Source organism: Corvus cornix, chromosome 13 (assembly GCF_000738735.6).
Source record: "Corvus cornix cornix isolate S_Up_H32 chromosome 13, ASM73873v5, whole genome shotgun sequence".
Taxonomy (NCBI): domain Eukaryota; kingdom Metazoa; phylum Chordata; class Aves; order Passeriformes; family Corvidae; genus Corvus; species Corvus cornix.
In genome coordinates this window covers 7,016,839-7,030,698 of record NC_046343.1, presented here as the reverse complement: position 1 = coordinate 7,030,698, position 13,860 = coordinate 7,016,839, and the positions used below count along the sequence as shown (strand labels likewise).

General features: G+C 58.6%; 2 protein-coding genes across 3 annotated transcripts in view; both read right to left on the bottom strand.

Annotated features, from left to right (window-relative positions):
* The window catches only part of CAMK2A (calcium/calmodulin dependent protein kinase II alpha), a 34,006-nt gene extending 30,948 nt beyond the window's left edge, over positions 1–3,058 (bottom strand). The window contains exon 1 of one of the 2 annotated variants that reach the window (XM_039559621.1): positions 2,805–3,058. In XM_039559621.1, the coding sequence (XP_039415555.1) occupies positions 2,805–2,866 (62 nt within the window). In that variant the 5' untranslated portion in view covers positions 2,867–3,058. The remainder of the gene's footprint in view (positions 1–2,804) is intronic. The other variant, XM_039559622.1, reaches the window with a different exon arrangement.
* A 4,154-nt stretch (positions 3,059–7,212) lies between these two features.
* On the bottom strand, positions 7,213–13,168 carry ARSI (arylsulfatase family member I). Its single transcript, XM_010399756.4, has 2 exons — positions 12,238–13,168; positions 7,213–11,184 (listed from the first exon to the last, which is right to left on the bottom strand). Exons 1-2 carry the CDS (start codon positions 12,555–12,557, stop codon positions 9,780–9,782), a joined length of 1,725 nt encoding a protein of 574 aa, XP_010398058.1. The 5' UTR covers positions 12,558–13,168; the 3' UTR covers positions 7,213–9,779.
* Positions 13,169–13,860: the final 692 nt, after the last annotated feature.

Below are 13,860 nucleotides of genomic sequence, written 5' to 3'. Positions count from 1 at the left end.
CGGCTCGGCACGGTAATTGTCTCCAGCCTCTCCCTGAACCTGCTGCGGGGGCGGATTTGGAGGCGCCGATGGAGCTGCACTTCATGTTTGTCCTACTCCGGGGGGCCGTGGGCAGGATCCTCTCCCTGTCCCCCCCTACTGCCCCCCGCCCTCCGCCTGATTCCCTCCTGCAAGCGTGGGGGATCGGAGCAGCCCTTCACTCGCTCAGCTTTGCGGGGGCTGCCGCAGGAGTGGGTTTTCCCCAGCTCCGTGTCCCCCGCTCGGGACAGATGTCCTACCATGCTTGGAAGGTACGGGGATGTGACAAGGGCTTGTGCCTTGCTGGGCAGACTCTGCAGATCTCCCTCCCCATCTCTGCCTGCCCCCAAAGCCCCACCGTGGTGCCACCATTAGGTGTGTGGCATCTCAAACCCCCACCTGCCCGGGTGTCAGGAGGGGTGACAGCCGAGGAAACGGCAGAGAAGCAGGGTGGGTGCAGCAGCCTGGCACCCAGAGCTGCCGTCCTGCCAGCCAGGCTGGGACACACCGTGTCCCCCACCAGAGCCCGCTCCAGTCCCTTGGGCACAGCAAACTCAAGATGGACCCTTTCTGCTCCGAATCCTTGCAGGACGCTGCTCCCTACCAAGGTCTGGTGTGGGGAGAGCCGTTCTGCCCACCCCTGCCAGGACACCCCCACCCCGGCTGGCACCGGGAGCACCTCTCCAGAGGAGGAACACTTCCCAGCGCGAGCAGCTGCCGCAGCAGAGCAGAGGTGCGGCACTTCGTCCTGATTTCCCTCTCTAAGCCCGTGAAGCGGAAATTTCCCCATGGGAAACCGCTGATTTTTGAATGTGCCAGGATGTGCTGGAAACCATCCCAGTGGAAAATCCCCAACCAGCCCCACAGCACTTTGGCTAACCCGGTGAAGCCCCTAACTCGGGAACACCTCAGTGCTGCAGCTGTACCTGCCCTCTTGAGTGGATGGAAAAGCTGTGGGATGCACCGAGCTGGGGCTGCTGCCCCTGCGTCACCCCAGAACTGGGGTGGTTGGGTGCGATGCTCTCAGGGGCTGGTGAGCCGCTGCGCCAGCTTTGCTCCTTTATTCCTGTTAAAATGCATCTGTCCGAGTGGTTTTACACCACAGTGCCGGGCAATGCAGGCAGCCCCTGAGCCTGGGTGCTCAGCCCTCTGGTCAGCACCCACCCAGCAAAGCGTCGCAGCTCAGATACCTTCAGGAGCCCTCCTGGTCCTCCTCCATCACTCCTGGCCTGCCAACTCCCCTCCACGTCCCCACAGCCACCTCTGCCCAGCCAGAGCCCCACAGCCTCACCACAGACACCCAGAAGCCACTGCCTCACCTGCCCACCCCCTGCCACCACCACAAAGCCCTAGAGCCCTGAAAAGCCGAGAAAAGTCTGGAAAAACAGGTCCCACATCCCACCTTGCCACCACCTCCCTGGTGGGCGCCCATCCCCCTGCCTGCAGTCCCAGCTGGGGCTGTCTGCGCCACAGGGACCCACTCCCCAACCCAATCCCCTGCTGTCCACCAGCCCCTCTCTGTCACCCTGATGCCACAGGGATGGATGTGAGTATCCCGGGATGGGGGGGCCCATTTGCCTCCACAGAGCTGCACTTTGTGGCAGCACCCTGGTGCCACGGTTTGGCTGGCGAATGTGAGCAGCATTCAGCCCAGCACAAAGTCCTCCTGTCTCAGCCTCTCCATTTCCCCATCTCTGCCCTTTCCCTTCTCCCTCGCCCCCATTTCACACGCCCACGTGCATGTGGGCACACGCTTAGGCACAGGCTGCTCTGCGCCCGGGCGATGCAGGGCTGCGGGGTTGGAGCCTCCCTGTGCCTATGGATGGACAAAGCTTCCCCTCTGGAGCTCAGGCACCCTGAGCCCACCACCGTGCTGCCAGCTGCTCTGAAGGGATGGCGGCCACGCGCCCCAGATTTACACACCAGCTCCAAAAAAAGGCACAGAAACCAAAACAGAGGCACACGCCTGCTCACTCCTGCACCCGTTTTACAGCCACACGCTGGGCGGGACGCGGAGCATCCCTCCACACGGGGAACCTGGCATCCCCTGCTCCACCCGGGAGTGCTCAGCGCGCCCCAGGATCCCCTCACTGTGCACAGGCAGCTCTGTTTGCACACACAAACACACACACACACACACACACACACACACGGACACGCACTGATCCAGGCACACACGATGACACCTGGACCAGAGCAGCTGAGCCCTCCCCTGCAGGAAAGCTGGGTCAGCCAGGGCTATGGCTCACTTGCACTGGGACAGGGCTGGGGAATATCCTGGATCTTTCCAAAACCCACCAGGATTCTCTGGGGGCTGCCAGGCAGACTGGGTCTCCTGCAGGTCTAGTCAAGCCACGGTGAATCCACACAGATAAATTCCCTAAAGAAATGTGAGGGGTGCCCACTGCTTTGGCTTTCCTCCTCAGCTGTCCTGTTCCTCCTCCTGGCTGGAGAACTTCCCAAGGGAGCCAGCAGCCTTCTTTTTTGGGAGTAGCTTTTCCATAAGAGGGGCAGCCGAGCCCTTCCCAAGAAACTCCAGACCGCTGGGGTGTCCCAAGTCCCCAGCCAAACACCCATCAGCAGCCCCTGAACTCAGGTGTGGACAGAGAAGCAGGTCTGGGGCTGGCAGCCCCCACCCTCACCCGTGTGCCCTCTCTGATTCCCACTGCATTCTCTCCATGCCCATCTCCTTTCCCCCATCTCCAGCAGTTCCTAGCACTGCCGAGTCTCTCTCCCAGCCAGGGCACAGCCCCGCTCTGAGCATCTCAGCCCCGTCTCCAACTTACTTGCCCAGTTCCTCAAAGAGCTGGTACTCCTCGGTGAAGCGATTGCAGGTGATGGTGGCCATCCCGAGGGGCTGGAAATGCTCCCTCCTGGTGCGGAGTTTGGGGCAAGCAGCTCTCCTCTCACTCCCTCCCTCTCCTTTTGCTCCCGGGGCTCTCTCCTCGCTGAGGTAAATAAGGGAATATGTTTGATTGACAAGCCCAGAGATAATGATGAGGGCAATTTGTCTTCTCAGCTTCACAAGCCTTCGTCAGCATCCCCGTCCCCATGGTGACCACCGCTGCCAGAAACGCCCTGTTTCTGTTGCCGGGGCAACTGCTTCCCAAACCCGCCGCCCTCCGTGGGGACCAGGGCCCTGCTGGGGACCCAGCCCGGGGGCTGCCCGGGGGTCACCCACCTGCTGCGGAGGGGGGGATCTCTAAAATACAACTACTAAAGGCAAATTAAAGGCTGTGGCAGTGGTAAAATAATTGGGGCAAAAAAGGTTTCCATGGAAACCATGGTTTCCATGTTGCAGGAGGATGCTGTCACCCCAGCAGCTGCTTATGCCCCCCCCCCCCCAAAAAAAAAATACAGGCCCTGCTGGTACCTACAGCAGCATTCCTGGGGGCCCTGAGGGCTGTGGGATGGGGGACACGCTGCGGCGGGAGTGAGCAGATGGAGCAGAAGTGTGTCAGGAGAAGCTCGAGAAACCATGGCAGGTCCCCAGGTCCCCACACCGTCCCGCCTTCAGCCAGGGTCCTCGGGGGGGCTGGCCCCAATCGCACTGCAGTGGAGAGCTGGCTGCTCCCCACTCCCCCCTTTGTCCCCTGAGTCCCCCTGAGGGCTCTGGGGTTCCTGTGGAGCAGCTCCAGAGGGTCCCCCCAGAGAGGGGCGAGCAGCCTGGCCTGCAGCACGCCTAGAGGGGACCACAAAGGCTGTGTCCTGGGGTGCTGTGTCCCTGTGGTGCCCAAGCTGGGGCAGAAAGGGGGAAGTTTCAGAGTGGGAATAGGAGGAAGGTCTGGCTCCCCAGTCCTTGGGTTTTTTGTTGCTGAGTCGCCTCTCTGCTGTGCTGAACATAAGAAAGCACAAAAAGCGCAATAAAAGTGGAACTGTGAGGTCCAAAACCTCAGGGAAGGGGTTTCCCTCTGAGTCCCCACCAGCACTCACTGGGGATCCAGCACCACCCCCTCTGTCTACACCACCCCTTGCACTTTCCACCTGCTGGCTTCCCCCAAAAGAGCTTTCTACTAAGCTTTTGTCCCGTTTCTGGATGATTTTGCAGCAGCAGGACCCTCATCACAACAGGGGAAGGGACTCCCTGTGCTGGCTGGGAGGGCATTGCCTTTGGCAGCTGAGATGGATTGAGTTCCCCTTCAGGCTGCCATGGAAGGGTTAAAAGGAAAAGAAAAGGTTCTAACCAGACAAAAATAGGGAGAAATCTTTGAGAGGGGAGAGAGGAGGAGCAGAGAGGGAGAGAAGAAAGGAGGTGGAAGTGGAGGAGGACAGCAAGTGGCGGAGTGAGGAAGAGGAGGGGGAGGAGGAGAAAGGTCTAATGGCTTTTCCATTAATTGCACTATTACCCACCTGCATCCCCACCTTGCATCCCTGCATCCAGCCTCCAGCTCCTGCCTGGTCCCATCCAGGGGACCCTGGTGGCAGAGCAGGGACCAATTCCCAGCCCTGGACGGGCACATGGATGGGGCCACAGTCCCCAGGGGTTGATGACCTCCAGACCCACCCTGGCCATGCCCTGGCATGGGCAGAGCACACCAGGCACCCTCACTTGGGGTGCAGGCAATGCACATGTGCCATCTGTGCCCCAGGGACACGATGGTCCCCAAAATGCCTCCTTGCCCCTGCACAACTCCTCCCCATGTTGCTCCCACAAAAAAGGGGGTTCATTCCCCACCCCAGGGCTGTTCCAGGATGCAGGGGGCTGCCATGGGGGCCGGTACACCCGAATGTTTGTGGGAGTGCTCTCCTCCTCCAGCTTTTTGCTGCCAGCCCCCAGCAGCCCCTTGGAACCCTAGAGGCAAGAGGAAGAGCCCCCCGCTCCCGAGACCCCATGGGCGGCTCTGTGCCCCTGCCTCACTCCCACCTCCCTCCCACCTGCGCTAATGTTCGTGTCCCCGTGAGCTCCGCAATGTGACCTGCCCCCCTCCCCGTGCCCACCCCCACACTGCCACACGTGCTCAACCCCACACGCGTGACTCTGCGTGCTCCCCGAGCCAGGAGGAGGGATCTGTCCCTTCCTTATCCCCGCTGCATCCCTGACACCCCAAACCCCCCACCCAGGCAGGGGTTGATGGCAAAGCCCCCCACGAGGACCCTGCCTCCCTCCCCAGGGTTCTCCTGCCTGGCAGAGACACAGCTCTCCAGGAAAAGTTTCTCCCTCTCTGCTCTTCTCTCTATTCAGTTTTTTTCCCCCTTTTTCTTGACATTTTTCCTTCTGAGGGTAAGGTGGTGTCAGACTTCTGCGTGCTGAACATGCTCTGCTTTGCTGATAATGTTTTCCCAAGCAGGAACTGCTGCCTGGTCCCACTCCTGGGTGCCTGGGGACAATCCAAGGGGAGCAGGAGCTCTGGGTGGAACCTTCAATCTCTGGGCTGGGGGCTCCCCTGCAGAGGGAAGTAGTCCCAGTCCTCTCCCAGAGGCCTCAGGATACTCTTAGGATGTGTCTGTTCCCAGCCATCCCCAGATTTGCTCCTGCAGGGCTTTGGGAGCCATGCTGCTCTCCTGCTGCCGTACTCGGGTCTGGCCACCTGATGGAGACCTTCATCCCCAGTGCTCCTCTCCATCACTGGGCTGCCTCTCCAAAAATGCATCCTGCTCCCCACACCCTGCTCCAGCTCTGCCTGCAGAGCTTTAGCTTCTGCATCCCAGCAGGGGCTGCCCCCGGGTGGGCACCCGAGGTCTGATGCCGAACCCCAAACACACGGGATGGGCAGCTCAGGAAGGATCCACGTGTCCTGGGGGGGCTGCAGCAGGTGCCCCTGCTCCCAGGGGATGGGGCTTGCAGCAGTGCCTCGCACACCAAACGAGTCGGCCTGCCAATTACATATTGCAGAGATCCCAAAATTACTGGGACAGTTTCACATGCAAGCTGGGGTCTGGGGGATGCTCAGTTGCTGTCCTCTGGGAAGCTGAATTTGGGGTTATTTTTAGAGAAGATTATAAATACCGTGGTGAGGAGAGCTGATTTACATTTAAGGCTGTGTTTGCAAACGTGCCCTGTCCCTACGGGCCCAGCACTTGCTCCTGCAACCACAGGAAGCTGCTTTTGGCTGAGACAGGGTGTCCTCAGTGCCACCCTCTCCCTGACAGTGGGGTTCGTAGGCGAAGACTCTCCTGTGGACATGTCCATGATACTTGGGGACACCCAGCAAGTGCCATGCGGCTCCCTGGAGCCATTGTGCACTGGATCTGGGTGGGGGGAACCTGCAGAACCACACGGCCTCAGATCCCTGGCATGAGAAAGGACACAAGTACCCCTGATGCAGAACACCTTCTGCTCAGCATGAGGTGCTCGGGGTGCTCTGGCACTCTCCCGCTGTGGCAGTTTGCTGGGATCTCCTGTCCTGGTACTGGGCTTCTTCCCTCTCTCGGGTGGGAGCTGCCTGTGGGGCTGGAGAGTCTCTGACGTACCCCCAGTCCTGCCTGACGCATCCCATCCCTATTCCATCCCCATCCTATCCCACTCCCCTCCCCATCCCTCCCCAGCCCAGCCCAGCCCCACCCTCCTCTTATCCTCCTCCCCATCTCTATCCCATCCCAACTCCATTCATTCCCAGCCCATCCCCTCCCCGCTCTCTCCAGCCAGCAGGGTGGAAACAGCCAGGGTGGAGACAGCCAGTCCATGCCGACAGACAGGCAGCAGCCACCACCCCACCACCCCTCCACCCCTGATGGCCCCGATGCACCCCCCTGCCCCATCCCTCCCAGGCTCCCATCCTACACCCAGCTTCTGGTGGGGTTTGGAGCTGCCTGGAGCTTGCCAGGCGCTTTGAAGGGAGGTTGGGAAGGAGGGGAGCCTCAGCCTGTCTGTGAAAACACATCTCCCGGGTGCAGGGAACTCCACCGCCTTAGCATCTCTCCAGCTGCATTAACCCCTTGGCAGCCAGAGCACGCACACAATCCCAGGAGACTTCAGCTCTCTGAAAACAAGGGATTTTGGCACATAGCTGAATTTTTCCCAGCACAGGCCATTAATGAACACTGCTGTGATTAGGAGAACACGTGGCAGCAGCTGCATCTCCTTTCCCAGCCCAATAGTCAGACACAGCACAGCTGGAATCAGTGGTGAAGGACAACTGGTGTCCTCGGGCTGGAGGCTTTGCTCTCTCCAAGCACCCAGAGATGCTCCTGCTGACTTCTCCTCTTTGTTTTCAGGGACTAAGATTTTCCTTCAGATGTTTCTTCTTGCAAAGGTTCAGAATCCAACTTTTTTTAATTAAAACACAGATGACAACAGATCCACCACTGTGGCCAGGCTGACTGCGAACCCAGCATCAGCCCAGCAGATCCAAACCTGGAAAGGAAGTGAAACCAGACGAACCTTTCCATGGGGATATTAGCAAAAGGGAATGGGAGAAAAATCAAGCATGTTTTCATGGAAATTTCCGTTTTTGAAGGAAAAAAAAATAAAAGAAGGACTAAACTTGGATGCATTTATATAAATATGGAAATGAAAGCCGTTTCCCGAGCCTTGTCACCACCCCACGTCCAGTCCTGCTCTCCCATTCCCTTCAGCACCAACTGTCCCTTAGCCAATACTTGTTCCCAAGCCCCTGCAGCATTACCCCCTGCCCTCCCCTGGCTTTGGCTCTGCCTGCAGCAGCCTCCTCTTCTTCAGCAAAATGTTACTTTATTTTCAGCAACTGGTTGGCTTTGCCAAATGGCTGCTGGTGCCGCAGCCCCGCTGGTGGTGCACATCCCCAGGGACCAGGCTGGCTGACTGAGGTAGTTTGAGGATGTGGAGCATCCTCTTGGGGCTCATCTCCGCTCGGGTGATGCCATGGGGACCACTCCTCTTGGAGCAACATGCTAAGGGAGCAGGGATGGAGATGGGGCTGATGGAGGAGCTGAGTCCCCCTCTGAAACAGCCTTGGGATGTGCCTGCAGGGATGCAGGGAGCCGATGGGATGGGATGGGATGGCACAGTGATGGGCGTGCGCGGAGCAGCAGGGACTGGCGCACACACCGCCACGCTCCAGCTTTTCAAACTCCTTCCAGCTCTACAAGAAGAGGCCTCCTCTCTTCTGCCTTGCTGTCAGCTGTTTTTTTTCCTTTGTTTCTATAGAAAATCCCAATTCCCCCAAATAATCCAGCTAAGAGTAAGAAAAAAAAAAATACAAACATGTCATTGCATTTTCTTCCCATCCTCATCCCTCTCTCACACACAGGGCTTGAAAGCACACTGAAAGGTATTCAGCGTGCACGCTGCCAATTGTCACATCTTTCAATGACAGATTTTAAATGAATGTTATTTTGCAAGGGAGAAAGAGGGGGGAAAAGAAAAAAAAAAAAAAGAAAGCCCACACTGCTCATCCAAGAGCTGACAAGTCCTAACGGGCCTCATTTTCCAGAGACAAAAATAACTATTTTCAAAATTCACAGCAGGGCCTTCGCCTACACACGCTGCACCAAGAGAAACCTGTGGGGAGAAATGTAAAACACATTGTGTAAATGGAAATGCACCATGCATCCAAAACGATTTTAAAGCTATTTACCCCCTTTCATCCTCGCCAGCTCTCCTGTGAGCACACGTACGCACGCTCGCACCCTGCTGAAGGCGCGGGGGCCCGGAGCTTTGCTGGCTTCCCTGGCCCCCGGCCATCGGATGGGCTCCCCACAGCAGCGGATGATGGGGAGGTGTTTTCCTCCCCACGCGTGCGCTGCTGGAAGAGCAGTGCCCATCTGCGGCGAGGGGATGCGGCGCAGTGCTGGCAGGTGGGAGACGTCCCCATCATCCCCATCCTCCACTGTGGCTTCAAAGTCCTGCAGCTACAGAACAGCACATCAGCTTCTGCAGAGACCTTCTTGAGATCGTCCCTCTGCCCCGGGTTCAGCAGTGGGATGTGGGGACAGGGACAGCTCCAGCACGGTGAAGGGGCAGCCAGGGGTGGTTGGCTGGTTGGGTATGTAGGATTCATAGGGAGGATCAGGGGTGCCTAGAGCCATGCACATGAGGGGGCTGTCCAAGCAAATTTTGGGCGAAAGGGTCTGCTGGGTGGCTGACCCATGTGGAGTCCACCAGAGCCTGGGGCAAACCTGCCTCCCAAATGTGGGGCCAAAGAGAACCACCTGTCCTCTGAGAGCATCCAACCGTGCCTCCATGGGCCACAGCTCCTCACCAGGGCTGCTCCTGGCCCCACAAGCCAGTGGAGAGGGGAAGCTGTAGCTCCACATGAGGTCCCTGTAGCAGCATGACTTAATCCAGCCACACTGATCTCAGGTCTGACATCCATGGTCAGGAATCCATCCCTCCACAAAGAAGCAATGTGGTCTTGAGTTTGGGGGAGGCCCTCGAGTTCCCAGAGCAAGAGCAAAGGTTGCAGCCACTTGGCAGCAGGCTGAGAGCCAGGAGTAAATAGAGGGAAATGGTGAGGGTTAACGTGAAGGCAGAGCCCCCCATGCTTCCTCCTGTCCTTGCGATGGCCAACACTTAAAGTTTATGATTGGTTGCAGAATCCTGGAGGAAAGGGTCTCTCTCTTTGGAAGCGGCTGTGCAGGGCCAGCCCAGCTCAGCACAGTCATTCACCAGCACTGAGCACTGCAGCAGAGACCACATCGCCCTTCCTCACCCACTGGGAGCAACTCCCTGTGGCCACCACTCCAGCTGGGGAGAAGTGTTTCGGAGTGAACCCCGGAGCAAGGGAGAGCAAGAGAGCATTGGCCACCTCCCCGCTTGTCCTTCTCCCTCGCTCCCACGCCACGGCACTGCAGTCCAGAGCTCTACCCTGGCCAGGATGGCTGGATGCTGGGGGAGTGTCCTGTCAGATGCGGTTGGACATGAGCCTGGTGTTCAGCTTGCGGAAGAAGGAGCGCAGCTTGCAGATCTTGCACTTCTTCTTCTTCTTGTTCCTGCTTTTCAGGGGCTCCCGGCCGCCTTCCCACTCCTCCCCATCATCCTCACTGGCCCAAGGTCCCCAGGCGCCACCGTTGAAGTCTGGGTGAGCCCGGGGGTTCTCCGCAGGGTACCGCACCGGGATGGCCGTCCGGTTGTAGTGCACCAACCTCATCAGGAGGCTCCTGACCACGTCTGGGCGCTGCTCGGAGAGGTCATAGCGCTCGTAGGGGTCAGCGGTGATGTTGAAGAGCCACACGGACTTCCTCAGGCCATTAGTGAGACGCTCCAGGTTCCACCAGCTCCCTGGGAAGTTGGTCAGGGTCTGCGGGGGGATCCAATCACTGTACCCTGGGTCACCAGTGAGGAGCTTCCACTCCCCAACCCGGATGGAAGCTTGCACTGCCGTGTTCCAGATGCCGAAGCCATCCTCCAAGGAGCCATACTTGGCATGGTTGTACAGTGGGTCGATGTTGTGCAGGATTTCGGTGCGTGGCGACTCCTTGCCCTCACTGATAGCAGGCCAGACGTTGTAGCCATCCAAGCCTTGGACATTGCTCAGGTTGCCCCTGGCCAGGCTGACCAGAGTTGGGTACCAGTCTGTGATGTGAACCAGTGCCCAGCTTGTCCGACGCTTGCGCTTGATCAGGGGACTGTGGACAAAACCAATGCCACGCACTCCCCCTTCCCAGTACGTCCCTTTGCGGCCCCGTAGTGGCCAGTTGCTTCCACCAGAGAAGGTTTGCCCGCCGTTGTCTGTGGAGAACACGATCACACTGTTGTCATAATAACCATACTTCTTGAGGGCCCAGGTGATGTTCTTCACCGCCTCATCCATGCAGGTCACCATGGCTGCGTACTTGCGGCGGGCGACGTTACCCATGGAGCGGTAGCGGTAGATGTACTCCTTGGGGGACTGCAGGGGTGTGTGGACCGCTTGGAAGGCCACGTAGATGAAGATGGGCTCCTTGGGGCTGTGGGATGCCAGGATCTTGTTGACACGCTGAGCGTAGAGGAAGGTGGAATACTTCCCGCTCTGGTCCCAAGCCACGTCCTCCCCTTCGTGCAGGTCATAGCCGCAGACGCCAGGCCCGTCGCAGTTGTCATAGGTGTAGTAATCCACGTTGCCTGTCAGGGAGCCCAGGAAGGTGTCGAAGCCCCGGCGAGTTGGCAGGCACTCCCTCTTGTAGAAGCCAAGGTGCCACTTGCCCACCATGTGTGTGGAATAGCCGGCTTCCTGCAGCTTCTGTGGCAGGGTGACCTGGTCGAGGGGCAGGCAGTTGGGCTGCCGAGGACGGATGATGGAGTGCTGCAGTCCTGTGTGGATCTGGTACCTGCCAGGAAGAAAGAGGGAAGCAGTGGTGATGAGGAGCAGCACTGGGTGAGGACGTGATGGCACTTTATGTGTTAGAGACCCAAAACACATGCAGATCTCCATGTCACCCAACCCAACCCAACCCAATGAAGCAAGCTCCAGCCAGGGACAAGGATCTCCTCATCCATCTGTAAGTACCAAAAGCAGATGCAAAGTACACAGAGAGTGGCTCAGCAGACTTCTCACAAAAATGCCACCAGCAGCTGTCCCCACTGCTGCCAACCTGGCCTCTGTCAGGGCTGGGCAGCACAAGCAAGTGGGTTCACAATGCCCTACCTGAATGTCCCCACCATCCCTGTCCTCCCCTGCCTTGCACACCACAAACATGTCTGGGACCCCTCAAGAGCCATCAGGAGAGAAGGGAGGCCTTTGCCTGGACCCTGGTGGGCTTCACCACCCCAGGCAGTAGGTGACCACACCCATAGGCACCTCCCTAGGGCCCACTCCTCAGCAGGAGATGGGCTGGTGGGATCTGCCTCCTGCCGTGAGTGCTGAACACACCACACTGCTCCAGAGAAAGCCCCACCTATCCTAGAAGGCAGAACGGCCCAGGATAAGGGGACATCTGACTGTGCTGCCGTGGGAGAGGGCGATGGAGCAACATCCAGCCTGTGCTGGCCAGTGCAGCACTGAACACGCACACAGGGAAAGCACGGGCCAAGGGCCTCACAGCAAATCCCTGAGGGACAGTGTGTCAGGGACTACCTGGGGACACAGCTCCTTGCCCAGCACCACAACACCTCCTGACTGGAGACCACCCTCTCCCAAAGTGACATCCACTACCCAGCAGCATCCACATTTTTGCTCTTGCCACGTGCCACTATTTATCCTGTGTGGAAATCAACTGTTCACCCAGGAAGCTTTTTAGAGAAATCCAGAGCTGCTGGAGGATCTCCATCCCCTGCCAATACACCATGGCATTGGTCTAGCAGCAAGCTGGGGTTAAGCCCCTCAGACCTACAGAAGGGACCAAAGGGGGACATGAGTAGGCTGTGAGCAGGTGCTGGCTTACCTGCCAGTTATCAGCTGGCTCCGGGATGGGGTGCAGATGGGCTGGATGTAGTAGTTCTCCAGCTTCACACCGTCCGCTGCCAGCCTGTCCAGCGTCGGTGTCTGGATATCTGAGCCGTGATAGCCAATGTCGTGGTAGCCCTGGTCATCAGTCAGAATGAAGATGATGTGGGGTGGCCTGGTGAAGGTGGGAGGCAGTGATTTCTCCATGGGGTCTGTGGCCACATCGGCCACCAAACTGGGCTTCATCCAGTCCCAAGATAAATAGCCAAAGCTGAGCAGGCTGACGAGCGAGAAACCCGTGAGGGCATAGACGGCCATCCCGAAGCACTGCGCTGCCTGCCAGGGGAGTTACCGTCCCAGCATCGTCTCAGAGCCACGAAAACAGGAGGTCTTCCCCTCCTCCAGGAGAGCCCCCTGACCTAAGGGATGCTCCCCGCAACCCCCGCAGCTGGTTTTGCGGGAGCAGCTTCCATCAAGGCACACTCGCGTGCACACAAAGAGCTTAATCCGCCGGGGCTGGGTTGCCTTCAGTCAAAGGAAAATAACCCTCGCGCTGCTCCAATCGCACACATCTGCACGGCAGGACGGGCTCCTCGCAGGGACTGGCGGCGGCCCGCAGCCGCTCACCAGCGTCCCGAGCGTTGGAAACACTTCCTGGCTTCCTGGGGTTTTCTCCCTGGTGTTATTTCTTTATGAAGAGCTCCATAAAATCCTCGTCAGAGAAAGTTGCTGGCTTCTCCTCTGCTCCAGCCCTGCGCCTGCCCGGCTATCCAGACGGCTCGCTCGGGATACGAGGATCCTTGTCTTTAAACTCCTGCGGAAGAGGGTACTAAAGTTCAAGCCCAGGGGTGCCGAGCTCTCCTCCTCACTCTCCGGGCAAGGGCCGCCCTCTCCTTTTCCCAACCTCCGCTCCAAGGCAGACTCCCAACATCTGCCCAGGACGTGGTCTAAGCCGCCAGGTTTATGGGGAGCTGCCGGCTCGGCCCCTCCCAGCTCAGCAGCTCCAGCAAAAAGCTGGGAAGCCCCAGAGCATGCAGGGTCGTAAGCGTGGCATTCCCTGAGCCACCGATGCTTCCCTCCCTGCTTGCACCGAGGCGTGTGACACATGGATCAGGACCCTTGGTGGGATGCTCAGCTGAAGCCCCCGCAGCATCCAGCCCGGGAGGGCAGCAGGACTGGCTGGGTCTCTGGGAGGGATTGCTGGGGCCGGCTGCCCACACTGACAGGATCACCATCCAAATAAATCCTGAACAAGGGGAAGCTGCAAAAACTTGTTTGAACACCCCCAGTGTTAATAAAACCACCTGGGGGCTTGCAGAACACTACGGAGTGGGGTGGGTGCTGCTGCGCCCATTTTCCAAGTGGGGAAACTGAGGCAGTGAAGGGCCATTGTCACAGCCAGCCAGGGGCAAGGTTTGGTGGGAACCAGAGACTTCTGCCAATGCAGGGGTACTGATCTGAGCTTGGGGTGCTGGGACAATGGGCCAGTGCCCTGATGCTTCAGGGGGGTTTTTGGCAGAGATGAGCAAAGGCCCTGTGCAATTCCTTCTGCAGGGCCAGCATTGATCAGGCATCGGGAAGCCCTCATGCCTGGTATGCCTCTTGTCCCCTCCACTTTCCA

What these genes read in the sequence shown, in the direction of transcription:
- ARSI (XM_010399756.4), bottom strand. Translation starts at nt 12,557, where the DNA reads ATGGCCGTCTATGCCCTCACGGGTTTCTCGCTCGTCAGCCTGCTCAGC. An exon ending in AGCCAGCTGATAACTGGCAG is followed by an intron (nt 11,185 to 12,237) that starts GTAAGCCAGCAC and finishes TCTTCCTGGCAG; the next exon opens with GTACCAGATCCACACAGGAC.